Source organism: Setaria viridis, chromosome 1 (genome assembly GCF_005286985.2).
Source record: "Setaria viridis chromosome 1, Setaria_viridis_v4.0, whole genome shotgun sequence".
NCBI classification, from domain to species: Eukaryota; Viridiplantae; Streptophyta; class Magnoliopsida; order Poales; family Poaceae; genus Setaria; species Setaria viridis.
This window is the reverse complement of record NC_048263.2, coordinates 23553648-23565912: the sequence shown is the minus strand read 5'-3', so window position 1 is coordinate 23565912 and position 12265 is coordinate 23553648. Positions and strand designations below refer to the sequence as shown.

General features: G+C 47.4%; 2 protein-coding genes across 2 annotated transcripts; one reads left to right on the top strand and one right to left on the bottom strand.

Annotated features, from left to right (window-relative positions):
- Nucleotides 1–1913: 1913 nt before the first annotated feature.
- On the bottom strand, nt 1914–3900 carry LOC117844932 (4-hydroxyphenylacetaldehyde oxime monooxygenase). Its single transcript, XM_034725784.2, has 2 exons — nt 2842–3900; nt 1914–2718 (listed from the first exon to the last, which is right to left on the bottom strand). Exons 1-2 carry the CDS (start codon nt 3787–3789, stop codon nt 2095–2097), a joined length of 1572 nt encoding a protein of 523 aa, XP_034581675.1. The 5' UTR covers nt 3790–3900; the 3' UTR covers nt 1914–2094.
- A 4091-nt stretch (nt 3901–7991) lies between these two features.
- On the top strand, nt 7992–10457 carry LOC117843005 (L-type lectin-domain containing receptor kinase SIT2). Its single transcript, XM_034723557.2, has one exon. The coding sequence runs from the start codon at nt 8216–8218 to the stop codon at nt 10229–10231; it is 2016 nt and encodes a 671-aa protein (XP_034579448.1). The 5' UTR covers nt 7992–8215; the 3' UTR covers nt 10232–10457.
- Nucleotides 10458–12265: the final 1808 nt, after the last annotated feature.

Below are 12265 nucleotides of genomic sequence, written 5' to 3'. Positions count from 1 at the left end.
CCTAGTGTGCTGGTCCAAAGACATTATTCGTGCTTTTGACGCGAGAATGAATATGAGTAGCAAGGATAGACACATTTTGGGCCTACGACGGTGGGATATCACACACAAAGCCCAGATAATGCCTCATCGGTGTGCAGTGCGCACTGCCCTGCACAATCAGGAGTCACAAACTCGCAAGACACGGAATGATACTACGCTGGTGACTGGACTGAGATGTGAGATGGTCAATTAATTATTGGTTGGAGGTATGGCTGATTGGCCCATTAATCCTTAGGCACAAGCATAAGTATTTGAGCTCAATTTTTTTTAAACCCGATCTTTAAATTTGCTATACTAGATTAGAGGAACTGCCCCCTAATCGGAGGTCGCAACAATTGGCTAACGGCGTGACCTTTTGACGAGTTGGAGATAGCTTGTCCTAATTTAGAGCACTGCCCCGTATGCACACGCGCGCTACTGATCATAATAAGGTAAACTAAAGGTTCCATTAGACGCATCAAAGACGACTAATTAATTTGGTTGATCACAGTCTATCATACCGTTGCTATACTAGTTGTAGCTGGCACGAGCGAGCACTGATTAATTAACTAATTAAGATGAACCGTGATCCATCGATGCTCAGCAGTGTACGGTAGCTGGCTTCATCGCCACCCTACTCATCATGTCCTCCCACGAGGCCGAGGAAATCTGACACATCTGATACTATCCATCTCCGAAACCGAGAAAAAGAACAACTATATATATCCTATCCTTATATACTCGTTCATATACTATGATCTGTTTACATCTACGGTGGTTGAAGTGGTACTATGATATGTTTACATCTACTGTGGTTGAAGTGGTTTGGTGGCTTATTCCAGGAACTCCCTCGGTCCCACAAATAATGCAATTCTAGCTATGTACCTGGACAAGTACTTATCGAGATACATAGCTGGAATTGTATTCCTTTTAGGATGGATGGAGTACCTGACTAAGGCATGGATGGACCTGGGTGTGCTGCAGTTTGGTCACTTGACTTACACAAGGTCCCCTAAAAACATAAATTGGTTGAAAAACAGCGGTATGCAAAACATTTCTACTGGCAGTTAACTTATTCCAACTGGCGTTTTTCAAACCACTAATTGCTCACTACTACAAATAGACTATTTCTACGAAGGATCAATATCCGCCAGTGGAAATATATTTCTATTGGCAGCTCATTCTTAAGAGATTTGCTAGCAGAAATCATTTTTCCATTGGCGGCTCACCCACAAGTGGAAATGGATTTTTTCAGTTAGTTATGGTGTAATGCAAACTAGCTTTGCCTGGAAAGCTAGAACTCTAGGATTTAACCTTTGTTAGTACCAATTGATCACCACGGTTTGGTGGTCAATTAGGCAAGGTTGGATGCATTTGCTCATGTTTAAGGATATGCCTTGGTTAATCACTACTGCAATAAGGGAATACGGACAGTTCAAAATTTTATTTTTTGTCAGAACTTTCGAACCGGGGTGTAAATATTTATATCGTCGGTTACAAATATAAATCCGACTCACTGTACAATTTCTGATCCGAAAGATGACCTGCCGGTAAAAAGTACTTGGACATTTCCACCGGTACCGTGATGCAAATTTCATGATAATGTCACTAGAAAGTTGTGTATCGCTCTCCCTTGGCTCATCGTTACTTCGTTAGTTCCTTTCGTGAATACAGCTTTCACTACCGGTTCTTGAACCCGCTGCATGCACCTGGTATGAAAATCGGTTCCAAAAGGTGGTTACAAACTAGTTTCATAGAAGCCAGTTCTAATAGGATAGTAAATTTAGATTATGATGAAGAAAAAAGTTCATTTTAATCCTATTTTTGCAAAATAATGTGATATACCCCAAACCCTAAAATCCACATACAAAATAATAATTATCGCTAGAAAGGCCGAGAAAATGTTATTGTAATTCATTACATTCTATACAAGCAACATGTCATTATAAATTATTTCTTTATTCTCTATGTAGCTATATGTCCAAGAATTTATTGGCAGGTCGTTGCTGGTTTACACGACACTTTTCTACCCTTGGCGACACCGACCTTTCCATTCAAATACTGATCACTCGCTTTCTATTCAAGGCCGCGGCGGTACACGGTGGGCACGAGCACGAGCGGCGTCTTGCGGTGGCAGACGAGCCTTCCTTCTTCCTCCATGCTCACATCGTCCGCCGTCCTCCCCTCCGGGAGCGCCCACTGGAAGCCGAAGAGCAGAGTGGCGAGCGTGAACTCGACGGTGGCCATAGCCATGGACATGCCCGGGCATATCCGCCGCCCCGTGCCGAACGGCATCAGAACAGGGTGCTCTCCCTTGAAGTCCGCCTCGTTCGTCTCGAACCTATCCGGGTTGAACTCCTCCGGGTCGTCGGGCCAGTTTGCCGGGTCCCGGCCGATCACCCACGCGTTCACATAGATCCTTGTCTTCGCCGGCACGTCGTACCCGCCGATCTGGATGTGCCGCATGGTCTCCCTCGGCAGTAGCAGCGGCGTCGGCGGGTGCAGCCGCAGGGTCTCCTTCACCACCATCCTGAGGTAGCTGAGCTTCGTCATGTCGTCCGGCTGCACCCTGTCCCCGCCGCCCACCGCAGCCCTGATCTCGGCTTGCGCCTTCTTGAGCACGCGTGGCTTCCGGATCAGCTCCGACATCGCCCACAGTATCGTCGTCGCATTCGTGTCAATACCGGCGACGAACGTCGACTGCTCATAAAAAAATGTCATGCATCAGGGTGACTAATATTATTACTAGCTTTGATCGATACTTTTTTTTTCTTTCGGAAAAAAAAAACTGTGAAGTGTGAAATTTGTTAACCGTGTACGTACAAAAATTATGGCCTTGACGTGGTCCTTGGTGAAGCTGAACGTGCCACAGGGCTTCTTCCACAGGTCGATGAGGACGTCGACGAGGTCGCCGCCGTTCTCAGGAGGCGCGCGCTTGGGGTCCAGGTGCTGTTCGATGACCATCTCGAAGAAGGCGTCGAGCTGCCTGAAGATTCGCTCGCGGCGGGCGATGAAGCCGGTGAGGCGGTCCACGAGGCGGCCGATCGCTTTGGGGAGAAAGTCCTCGGCGGAGGATCCCGAGCCGGATAGCATCTCCATGACATCGTCGAGCGCGTCCTGGAAGTTCTTGTTCTGGGAGAACTTGTCGCTGCCGTAGATGTTGCCGAACGCCACCATGCCGATGATCCCGTCGGAGAGGCTCAGGACGTGCTCGTCCAGCGCCACCGGCTTTCCTTCCGCATGACTCAGGGTGCTGATCAGCTTCTCCACCTGGTCATGGCGTGCGTACCATGCCGCCTTGACGCGGCGCGCGCTGAGGAGCTCGACGGTGAGGAGCTTGCGCGCCTCGCGCCAGTAGGGGCCGTAGGGCGCGAACGCCACGTTCTTGAGGTCGTAGGTGAGGCGCTTCGTCCCCGGGGACACGGGCCGCGTGCAGCAGTCGAGGTCGTGCGCCTTGAGCGCCTCCCACGCCGCCTCCGCCGACGATATCACCACCGCCGGCGCCTTGCCGAGCTGCAGCTGCATCACCGGCCCGTGGACCCGCGCCAGGTCCCGTAGGGCCCGGTGCGGCAGCGGGCCGAGCTGGTGCAGGTTGCCAAGGAGGGGCACCGTGGCGGGGCCTGGTGGCAGCTTGAGCCCATTTTTTCCGGACGAGCTGCGGCTCCGGATCCTCGTCAACAGGACCAGGGAAATGGCGGAGAGAAGTGCGAAGAGGACGGGCTGCCATTGTTGGGGTAGGGAGAGGAGCAGCGAGGTGAGTGAGATCGCCATTTATTTTTGGGCAACTAAGTACCTCAGCTATCCCGTGTACGCGTGTGTCGGTGAATTTTGCTCCACGTATGTTGAGCAAAAGAACACAACGGATTTATAGGCACGTATGATTGTGAGCGAGCACATCACCGGACTGCTAGCTAAGTCTAGTGCAACGACTTGTTGACAAATCTAGTCCTTTTACCGGCTGGTCGACGCATCTGTTGACTCGATTCTATCCATACCATTCAGTCGGTAGTAGGTACGTGGAATGAGCCAAGCACACGGGCCACGGCAGCCACACAGCTCCCCAGTCCCCCCCCCCCCCCCCCCCCCCCCCCCCCCCTCACTCACTGCCAGCAGAAACGAACAAGAGAATTTTCTCTTGAACGCGTTACTCCAAGACAAAAGCAAACGATTTGCAATTTGCAGTTCACGAATACCAATCAATCAAGTACCAATGAGACACAGAATTGGTTAATTTCTTGCGCAACTGCAACTTGTTACTATCTAATGCAGTGATCTATTCTTTCCATCCACTTTTTCTTAAGAGAATCAAACATGGTATAATATCTGAAATGAAAGGAAAATAGCAGGCGGTACCGTAGAATGACAACTTCACACAAACGACCTCTAAAAAACAAAATTTTATCAAAGATTATTTTGGTTGTCTTCTTTCCTTGATTGTTTTTTTGGTAATTCTTTCTTTGATTGTTCGCCACCCGCTCGAGCTTAAAAAATGCACGAAAAAACAGTAAGAGAAAGGAAGACATGCAAACGTCCTCACCACACAAGGCCCTAAAGACCATAATAACCACTCGATGCTCGCAATGAGTTCCTGAAGCTGCTGAAAAAACATTATCTGAAGGAATGTTGGTATTTCTTATGGCCCAAAGTTAATTCGAGATTGATTCTACAAGCGCACAAAATATCTGTTGAATAATATAAAATCAAGAAATATTCTATTAATGACAATAATAGCCTCAACGGTTACTCAAAAATAAAGTTTTCTTAACAACTATACTCACATAAGGTAAATAAATAATTACACAATGGCTGCCACTCGAAATGACGAGTGCACTCTCATTCCACTGCCTTATCTTTGTAGTACGTACTCTCCCACCAATACAACGATTTGTTTGACAGCTGCCATTCTTGCATGACCTGATAATGACCATTTACCTTTCAAAAATAGAAGAAATAAGCACATAGAGACCGGAATATTAACTACACTCTTCGCTACTCCCTCCTTCACAAAATAAGTGTCCTATTAGAAAATTTCAAACATAATAGTAGTCATGTGAAATGACCATATTACCATCCAATAACTTATACTAGTTGTGGTTGAAACCCATGGTGTCTGTTTGGCTTTCTAGATTGTTGGGGATCACCTAAAAAGTCACTACCCTCATAACGTCATTTGTGAGCCTCAGGGCATGACCCTCGCAAGTTACAGACCAAACTCCGCAAGAGGACTCGTAACCCTCGCGCCTTCATGATCTGAGGGTTGCTATCGTCAGAGGAATCGGATAATACCTCGTGGAGGAAACCACGAACCCTTGCATTTTCTTTATTTCATTAATATCTCGCGGGTTATGAATGTTGGCAAGGTTGGAAGATTCATCATATGTTAACCCTCGAAGGTTTGGGTTCAACACCAAACATTACTTTGGCTTCATTTGTTCTTAGTGCAGGAACCGAGTTGACACAGGATCCTTCGAGGGTAACCGTAGAGAGTTTCTCCTCAGGATGAAGCCATAATGTTGCCTCGAGGGTGGAGTTTTGCCGTAAGCCTCGCAATGTTGGAATATCTAGAAGCCAAGCTCCCGCAGGTGAGGTCCCGAGGGTAACGGGCGCACGGCGTGGGAAGTGTGACCACGTGAAGAAGTTCAATTTGTACACGTGTATCCCAATAACTTTTATGTATGGCATATTCTAGGAATGTAGTGGTTGAGTAAGGGTATTTTCGGAATGTAAAGTAGGCCATCAGACACTATAAAAGGGGAGCCCTACTCTGTTGTAAAGGGGATCACTTTTTTAATAGAGAGGAGCTTTGAGCATTGTTACTTGTTTGAACCCTAAATCTGTTCGGTGTCGAATTCGTTTGAGACCAACATAGATCCTAAATAAGTGCATATGCCTTGTAACTAGAAAAATAACATCAATTGCTCATTTGATTTGCTCTATACGCTTCTCCACACGTTCCTTTTTAATGGTGTGGGTGTTGTTTTAATTAGATGAGTATTAAACCGTTCTCAGTGGGTTTTCATTCTCATTAGATGAGGTGACATGTAAGAAATTGTGATCGCATGGCAGGGTAGTATTTATGAGTAGGGAGAAGAAATGGGTTTCATGGGGATGAAAACTATGTGTACATTATTACCACGACTATGAAACACGTTGAAACTACCATTGAGCACTATAGAGTTTCATCTCAACTGATTTTGTCCAATTAAATGCATCCCAATTAAAGTCTATAGCTTACCTATGAAACCGTGTGACATGAAACTGTGCATTGGAGGTACGATTTCATTCATCAATAAAATTTAGTTTAGATAACATGGTAGTGTTGGAAACCATCCCATGAAATCCTCCACTGAGAATCGCCTTATTAGAAGCTAAAGACACACTCTTTGCGTGACAAAATTTGAATCCTAAAAGACCACTTATTTTGGGACGGAGGGAGTATGTGTATGAAATCAGGGCACTAGCACTTCTAGGTCCTTCCAAAAAAGTAACTCGCACATGATTGATTTCTCTTTGCAGATGGCCTTCTCATTTTGAACTTCTGTCAATTCTGCACAATACTCATTTGATGATGAATCTTTTCCCTCAGTTTGACGCAGCCATAAGAATTCTTTGTAAACGGGTCATGCATGAAAACATATAATCATTTAGTTCCAAACAAGTATAATCCCGTGGATATTGATCGATATGCTTGGACTTGCGTTGTAGGACCTCAGACGACAGTGGCCTCACACTCGCAATCGGCTACACGCAACAGGGGTTTTGTACAATGGACCTTGGGCGTAAGTTATAGGGTCTGTTTGTGTTCTAGCCCTAATTAATCCGGAACGTGTCGGAGAAGTCGTTGCTAGTTCTCACCAGCTACTGCTATCAAAAGGTCATGAAGAACACTTGATAATGTTAATTACAACACTTACACATGTATGCCCACATTGCATAAGCTAGTAGACTTTGTGTAATCTCCTGTTGAGCGTAGCACCTATAGAATTTGATCTAATTGGCTAGTAACTTGGAAGGCGACTTGAAGAATTTTTCATTCGTGGCGTCAGCCTCCAAGATTTTCCAACAAACTTTCATGATGCGGGCGACCGATGACTAAGACTGTTGATCACAATAATGCTTGAGGAGACTTTTTGGATTGTTGACACTCAATGGGCCACAAAGTCATGAAGAACACCTAACAAAGGTTACAACACTGACATGTATTCACACAATGGCATATATAAACTAGTAGACAGAGAAAGAAATCCTGTTGAGCGTAGAACTTTTCATTCATGGCGTCACCCTCCAAGATTTCCCTGAGTTTTGGTCATTATTCTACGACAAGACTGTTGATCACAGTAATGGACTAATGATTGAGACTTGTTGGACTGTTGGCATTCAACAGCACAAAAAGTCATGAAGGACACTTATAAATAAAGGTTACAACACTGACTTATATGTATTTATGGTTTCACACATTGCATAAACTGGTAGACAGAGAGAGAACTCCTGTTGAGCGTATCACGATAGAATTTGAATTAGCTACCTAAACCAAGAAAAGTTAAACGTCTCAGACAGGGCAACGCAACTTATTTGCTGCTGATTTTGCTTGTCTGAAACGTTAAGCTTTAATAACGACCGTAGTAACCTGGAAGACACGATTTGAAGAACTTTTTCACTAATTCAAGTAGGGAAGGCAGTACCAAAGAGGTCATCCCTTAGGTAAGAGACAGAGATTATAGGGAAGGGAGTCTCTCTTCCTTTTCTCTCCGGCAACTCGATAAAAATACAACTCATGTCTGGAAGGCTGACGTATACATGCCCTCACACTGCTAAGTCAAGTACAACGGCATAGTCGTCCTCATCTGCCGGTAGACGCACGTCTGTTGGAGAAGGACAACGGGTCGCATTCTAGCTCACCACTCAACAGTCTAGCAGTTCCAGATTGCAGTTGCAGAAGGCCTCGTAGTTGACCCCAGTCCATCCATGCCTTTCAGTCGGTAGGTGCTCGTGGAATTGTCACCAACCCACGCCACACGCCAGCTACACAGCTCCCCTGATTTTCTTTCCCCCGCCGGCCGCTGCCGCAGACACGAACAAGAGAGTTTTCTCTTGACCGTGTTACCCCAAGACAAAAACACACAAAGCATCCGCTGTTTACACTTCACAAACCCGAATCAATCAAGCACCGGAGGGACAGGGCGTTTCTTGCGCATCGATGCCTCTCGAGCTTCTCCACTTGGTCACCGCGTTACTTCTCCTCACGGCCGCCGGCGGCGATGACGATGGCCGGCGGTTCGCCTACAACGGCTTCTCGGGCGCCAATCTCACCCTCGACGGCGTGGCAGCGGTCACGCCGAACGGCCTCCTCATGCTGACTAACGGCACCATCCAGAAGAAAGGCCACGCCTTCCACCCATCCCCGGTACCGTTCCGCGGCAGCACGCGGTCGTCGTCCTTCTCGACGACCTTCGTCTTCGCCATCTTCGGGCAGTACATCGACCTGAGCAGCCCTGGCATGGCCTTCTTCGTCACCACGTCGAGGGAGATCCTCTCGACCGCGCTGCCGGGCCAGTTCATGGGCCTCCTGAACGCCACCAACAACACCAACCGGGACGCCCACATCTTCGCCGTGGAACTGGACACCCTCCTCAACGCCGAGTGTCGCGACATCAGCAGCAACCATGTCGGCATCGACGTGGACAGCCTGGTGTCGCGAGCTTCCGCCGACGCCGGCTACTACGACGACGGCGACGGGCGGTTCCGGAACCTGAGCCTGATCAGCCGGAAGGCGATGCAGGTGTGGGTGGACTACGACGGCGCCGCCGCGGAGGTCACCGTGACCATGGCTCCCCTTGGCGTCGCCAGGCCCAAGAAGCCCCTGCTCCGAACCACGGCGAACCTCTCGGCCGTGTTGCAGCAGCAGGACACGGCGTACGTGGGCTTCGCGTCGGCCACGGGGATCCTCTTCTCGCGCCACTTCGTCGTGGGCTGGAGCTTCGCGCTGGACGGGCCGGCGCCGGCGCTGGACATCTCGTCGCTACCGGCGTTGCCGCCGAGCGGGCCCAAGCCACGGTCCAAGGTGCTGGAGATCGTGCTTCCCATAGCGTCCGCGGCGGCGGTCCTCGCCGCCGGCGTCGCCGTCTACGTCGTGGTACGGAGGCGTCTCAGGTACTCGGAGGTCATCGAGGACTGGGAGGCCGCGTTTGGGCCGCACCGGTTCTCTTACAAGGACTTGTTCCATGCCACCAAAGGATTCAGCGACGAGAACTTTCTCGGGGCAGGAGGCTTTGGAAGCGTCTACAAGGGCGTGCTCCACAGAAAAAAGTCTGCCATGGAGGTCGCCGTGAAGAGGGTGTCGCACGAGTCACGGCAGGGGATGAAGGAGTTCATCGCCGAGGTCGCGAGCATGCGACGGCTGCGCCACCGCAACCTGGTGCAGTTGCTCGGCTACTGCCGGCGAAAGGGACAGCTTCTCCTGGTCTATGATTACATGCCGAATGGTAGCCTGGACAGGTACCTATACGATTGTAGCAAGGGTAGTACACTGGATTGGCCTCAGAGGTTCCATATCATCCGGGGAGTGGCTTCCGGGTTATCATACCTCCATGAGGATTGGGAGCAAATCGTCATCCACCGAGATGTCAAAGCAAGCAACGTGCTCTTGGATGACCAGATGAATGCGAGGTTAGGGGATTTTGGCCTAGCAAGGCTTTATGATCATGGATCGGATGCAAGAACCACACACGTGGTCGGCACTATGGGATATCTAGCTCCTGAACTAGGGCACACTGGCAAGGCGACCCCGTCTACCGATGTTTTCGCCTTCGGGGCATTCGTTCTTGAGGTCACCTGCGGGCGGAGGCCGATTGAGCAAGGCGAGGGGAACAAAAGCACCATGCTCGTGGATTGGGTTGCCGAACATTGGCGTAATGGTTCGATCACAGAGGCAGCGGACACGAAGATGCTAAACAGGTTTAGTCTTGATGAGGTTTCCCTAGTGCTAAAACTCGGGCTTATGTGCTCACACCCACTTCCCAATGCAAGGCCGACCATGCGGCAAGTCATGCAGTACCTCGACGGCGACACGGTCCTCCCAGACTTGTCGCCGGCATACCTCAGCTCATCAACCATGCTGGAGTGGATGTACAGCCCGGAGTTGAACAAGAATGTAATGTCGTATGTGCCGTCGATGAGCTCCGGTGGCATTTCTGATCTCTCTGGAGGAAGGTGAACGAGAGCCTGCTTCGTAGAACAATAATTGAGTTGGACTCGATTGTACTTGTCTCTAATCGTTTCTATTTTTATTCATCGCATTAACTAGCACTGTGGAAAAGTTGTCTGATTTTCCAATAACTTCATCAAATCAATGAAGTCTTGTTAGAGTTTCTCGTTCATAGAAAGACAACTTTATCTAGATTGTTTTGAAGACACTAGATTAGATTGTTTCAATGTCCTAACTGAATCTCTCAAATATTCTGGTAGCACAGAGTTCTCTCCTCTAAAGAAATAATGTCCTTTTTTAAGAGGGGTTGTTTCGAGGCTTGAATTGACGAATAAAACAAAATCGCGATAAATTTATAGTAATTTGAAGCAATAAGATCGTGCATGGTAAATGTTTAATTATCATTTTCCCGATGCACTGTGCACTTAGTGTTATCTTTTGAAACATTTCGTTTATTGATTTGTAGAATCTCTATGCATAATGGGTGCACAGGATTGTTTTAGCATTGAGAAATCATAATGCTAAGTACCAGTAACTTATTTTGTAAACAACGGTCCACCGGTCTATCTTTACTACTTCTTAATGGTGATATGCCTATTAGATTTAACTTAGGTCCCGTTTGGATACACAATACTAAACTTTAGCACAGTGCTAAACTTTAACATCCTCAAATGGAGTGCTAAAGTTTAGCACTTGGGGTTGTTTGGATACAGTGCTAAAGTTTAGCACATTGGGTGAGAAATGACTACATTGCCCTTATTTATGACTGGCTTAGGGAAAAGTGGAGAGGAGAGAGAGGGGGGCAGCAGGGGAAAAAATGAGCTTGGGACCACTTTTATCACCCATTAGCACCTTTTAGCACCCCTTGGGTGTGCTAAAGAAAATGGGGGTGCTAAACTTTAGCACACCGCTTTTAGTACCCTTGTTTGGGAGTCCAAGTGCTAAAAGGTGCTAAAAAGTGGTGTGCTAAAGTTTAGCACCCGCTCCAAACAGGCCTTAATCTAGCATAAACATATCGGATCTTTAGCTTATCCTAATCATTATATATCACTAATCAATCTTAATGTGGATTTTTTAGATGCTTAGTGACTAACTAGAGCCTTGCAATGCCATGAGTGCCTCTGCAGTCGCAGTAGGAATAGATGTAGGTGAAGAAGCACTTGATCTTTACCAAATTATTAGGATCCAGATGATCCTGCCAGATGAAGAACTCGAAGTAGATGTAGATAAATTGCCCCCGGATGTGGTAGTCGTACTTTCAACCCCTCCAGTTCGCTAATTGATCAGAGTTTATGCCAATGATGAGTTTAGATTATGTTAAGCATCTTTTCACCTCTTTTTTAAGCACTGTGGAGCCGGAGCCGACTCTAGATAACCCTCAGGATCGTCTGCCATCACGGCAACGTGAGAAACAAACTCGTTGATATCCTCTGAGTTGGTTAGTGCCCGTGGATATGCACCTAATTTTGGTGTTGACTGAGATCACATTCCAATAATGCCATGTAATTTCTTACATCGAGCATAGCTTAGATGGTAAGTGAGGTGACTGTAGCCTAAAACCAAAAGTAAACTAAGACTCAGTATTGGTCTTGTTTCTGCAAAAGACTGACATTTCATCTATTACAAATAGTAGTAGAAAGTGACATGCTGATCGAGGAGTCCAACCCGCAGAAGTCTATGGGTTGGTAAGGAGAAAGTCGCAGCGTTTGAATTGATATGCCGATTCTCAACAAGATGCTTGAAAAGAACAGCATGATATATTTCAGCAGTCGTGAAAATGTATGGTCCTAAATCTTATAATATATTCCTGGGGTAAGCATGCTATAGTCACGGAAATCATTTTCTTGGAGTCATCAGCAGGAAGAATGGAAGATGAATGGTCTCTTTCGCCCACCAACCTTTTTTCCACCATTGGCACGGCGCGACAACGATCTCACCCAGAAGTTCAGAGCACGGTGCCTGCATAGCTCAGAAGATATAGTAAACAAGTCGAAGACGGTTGAAAAAGGAGCCATCTGTGATACGAGCGCTCGCTATCTTCCA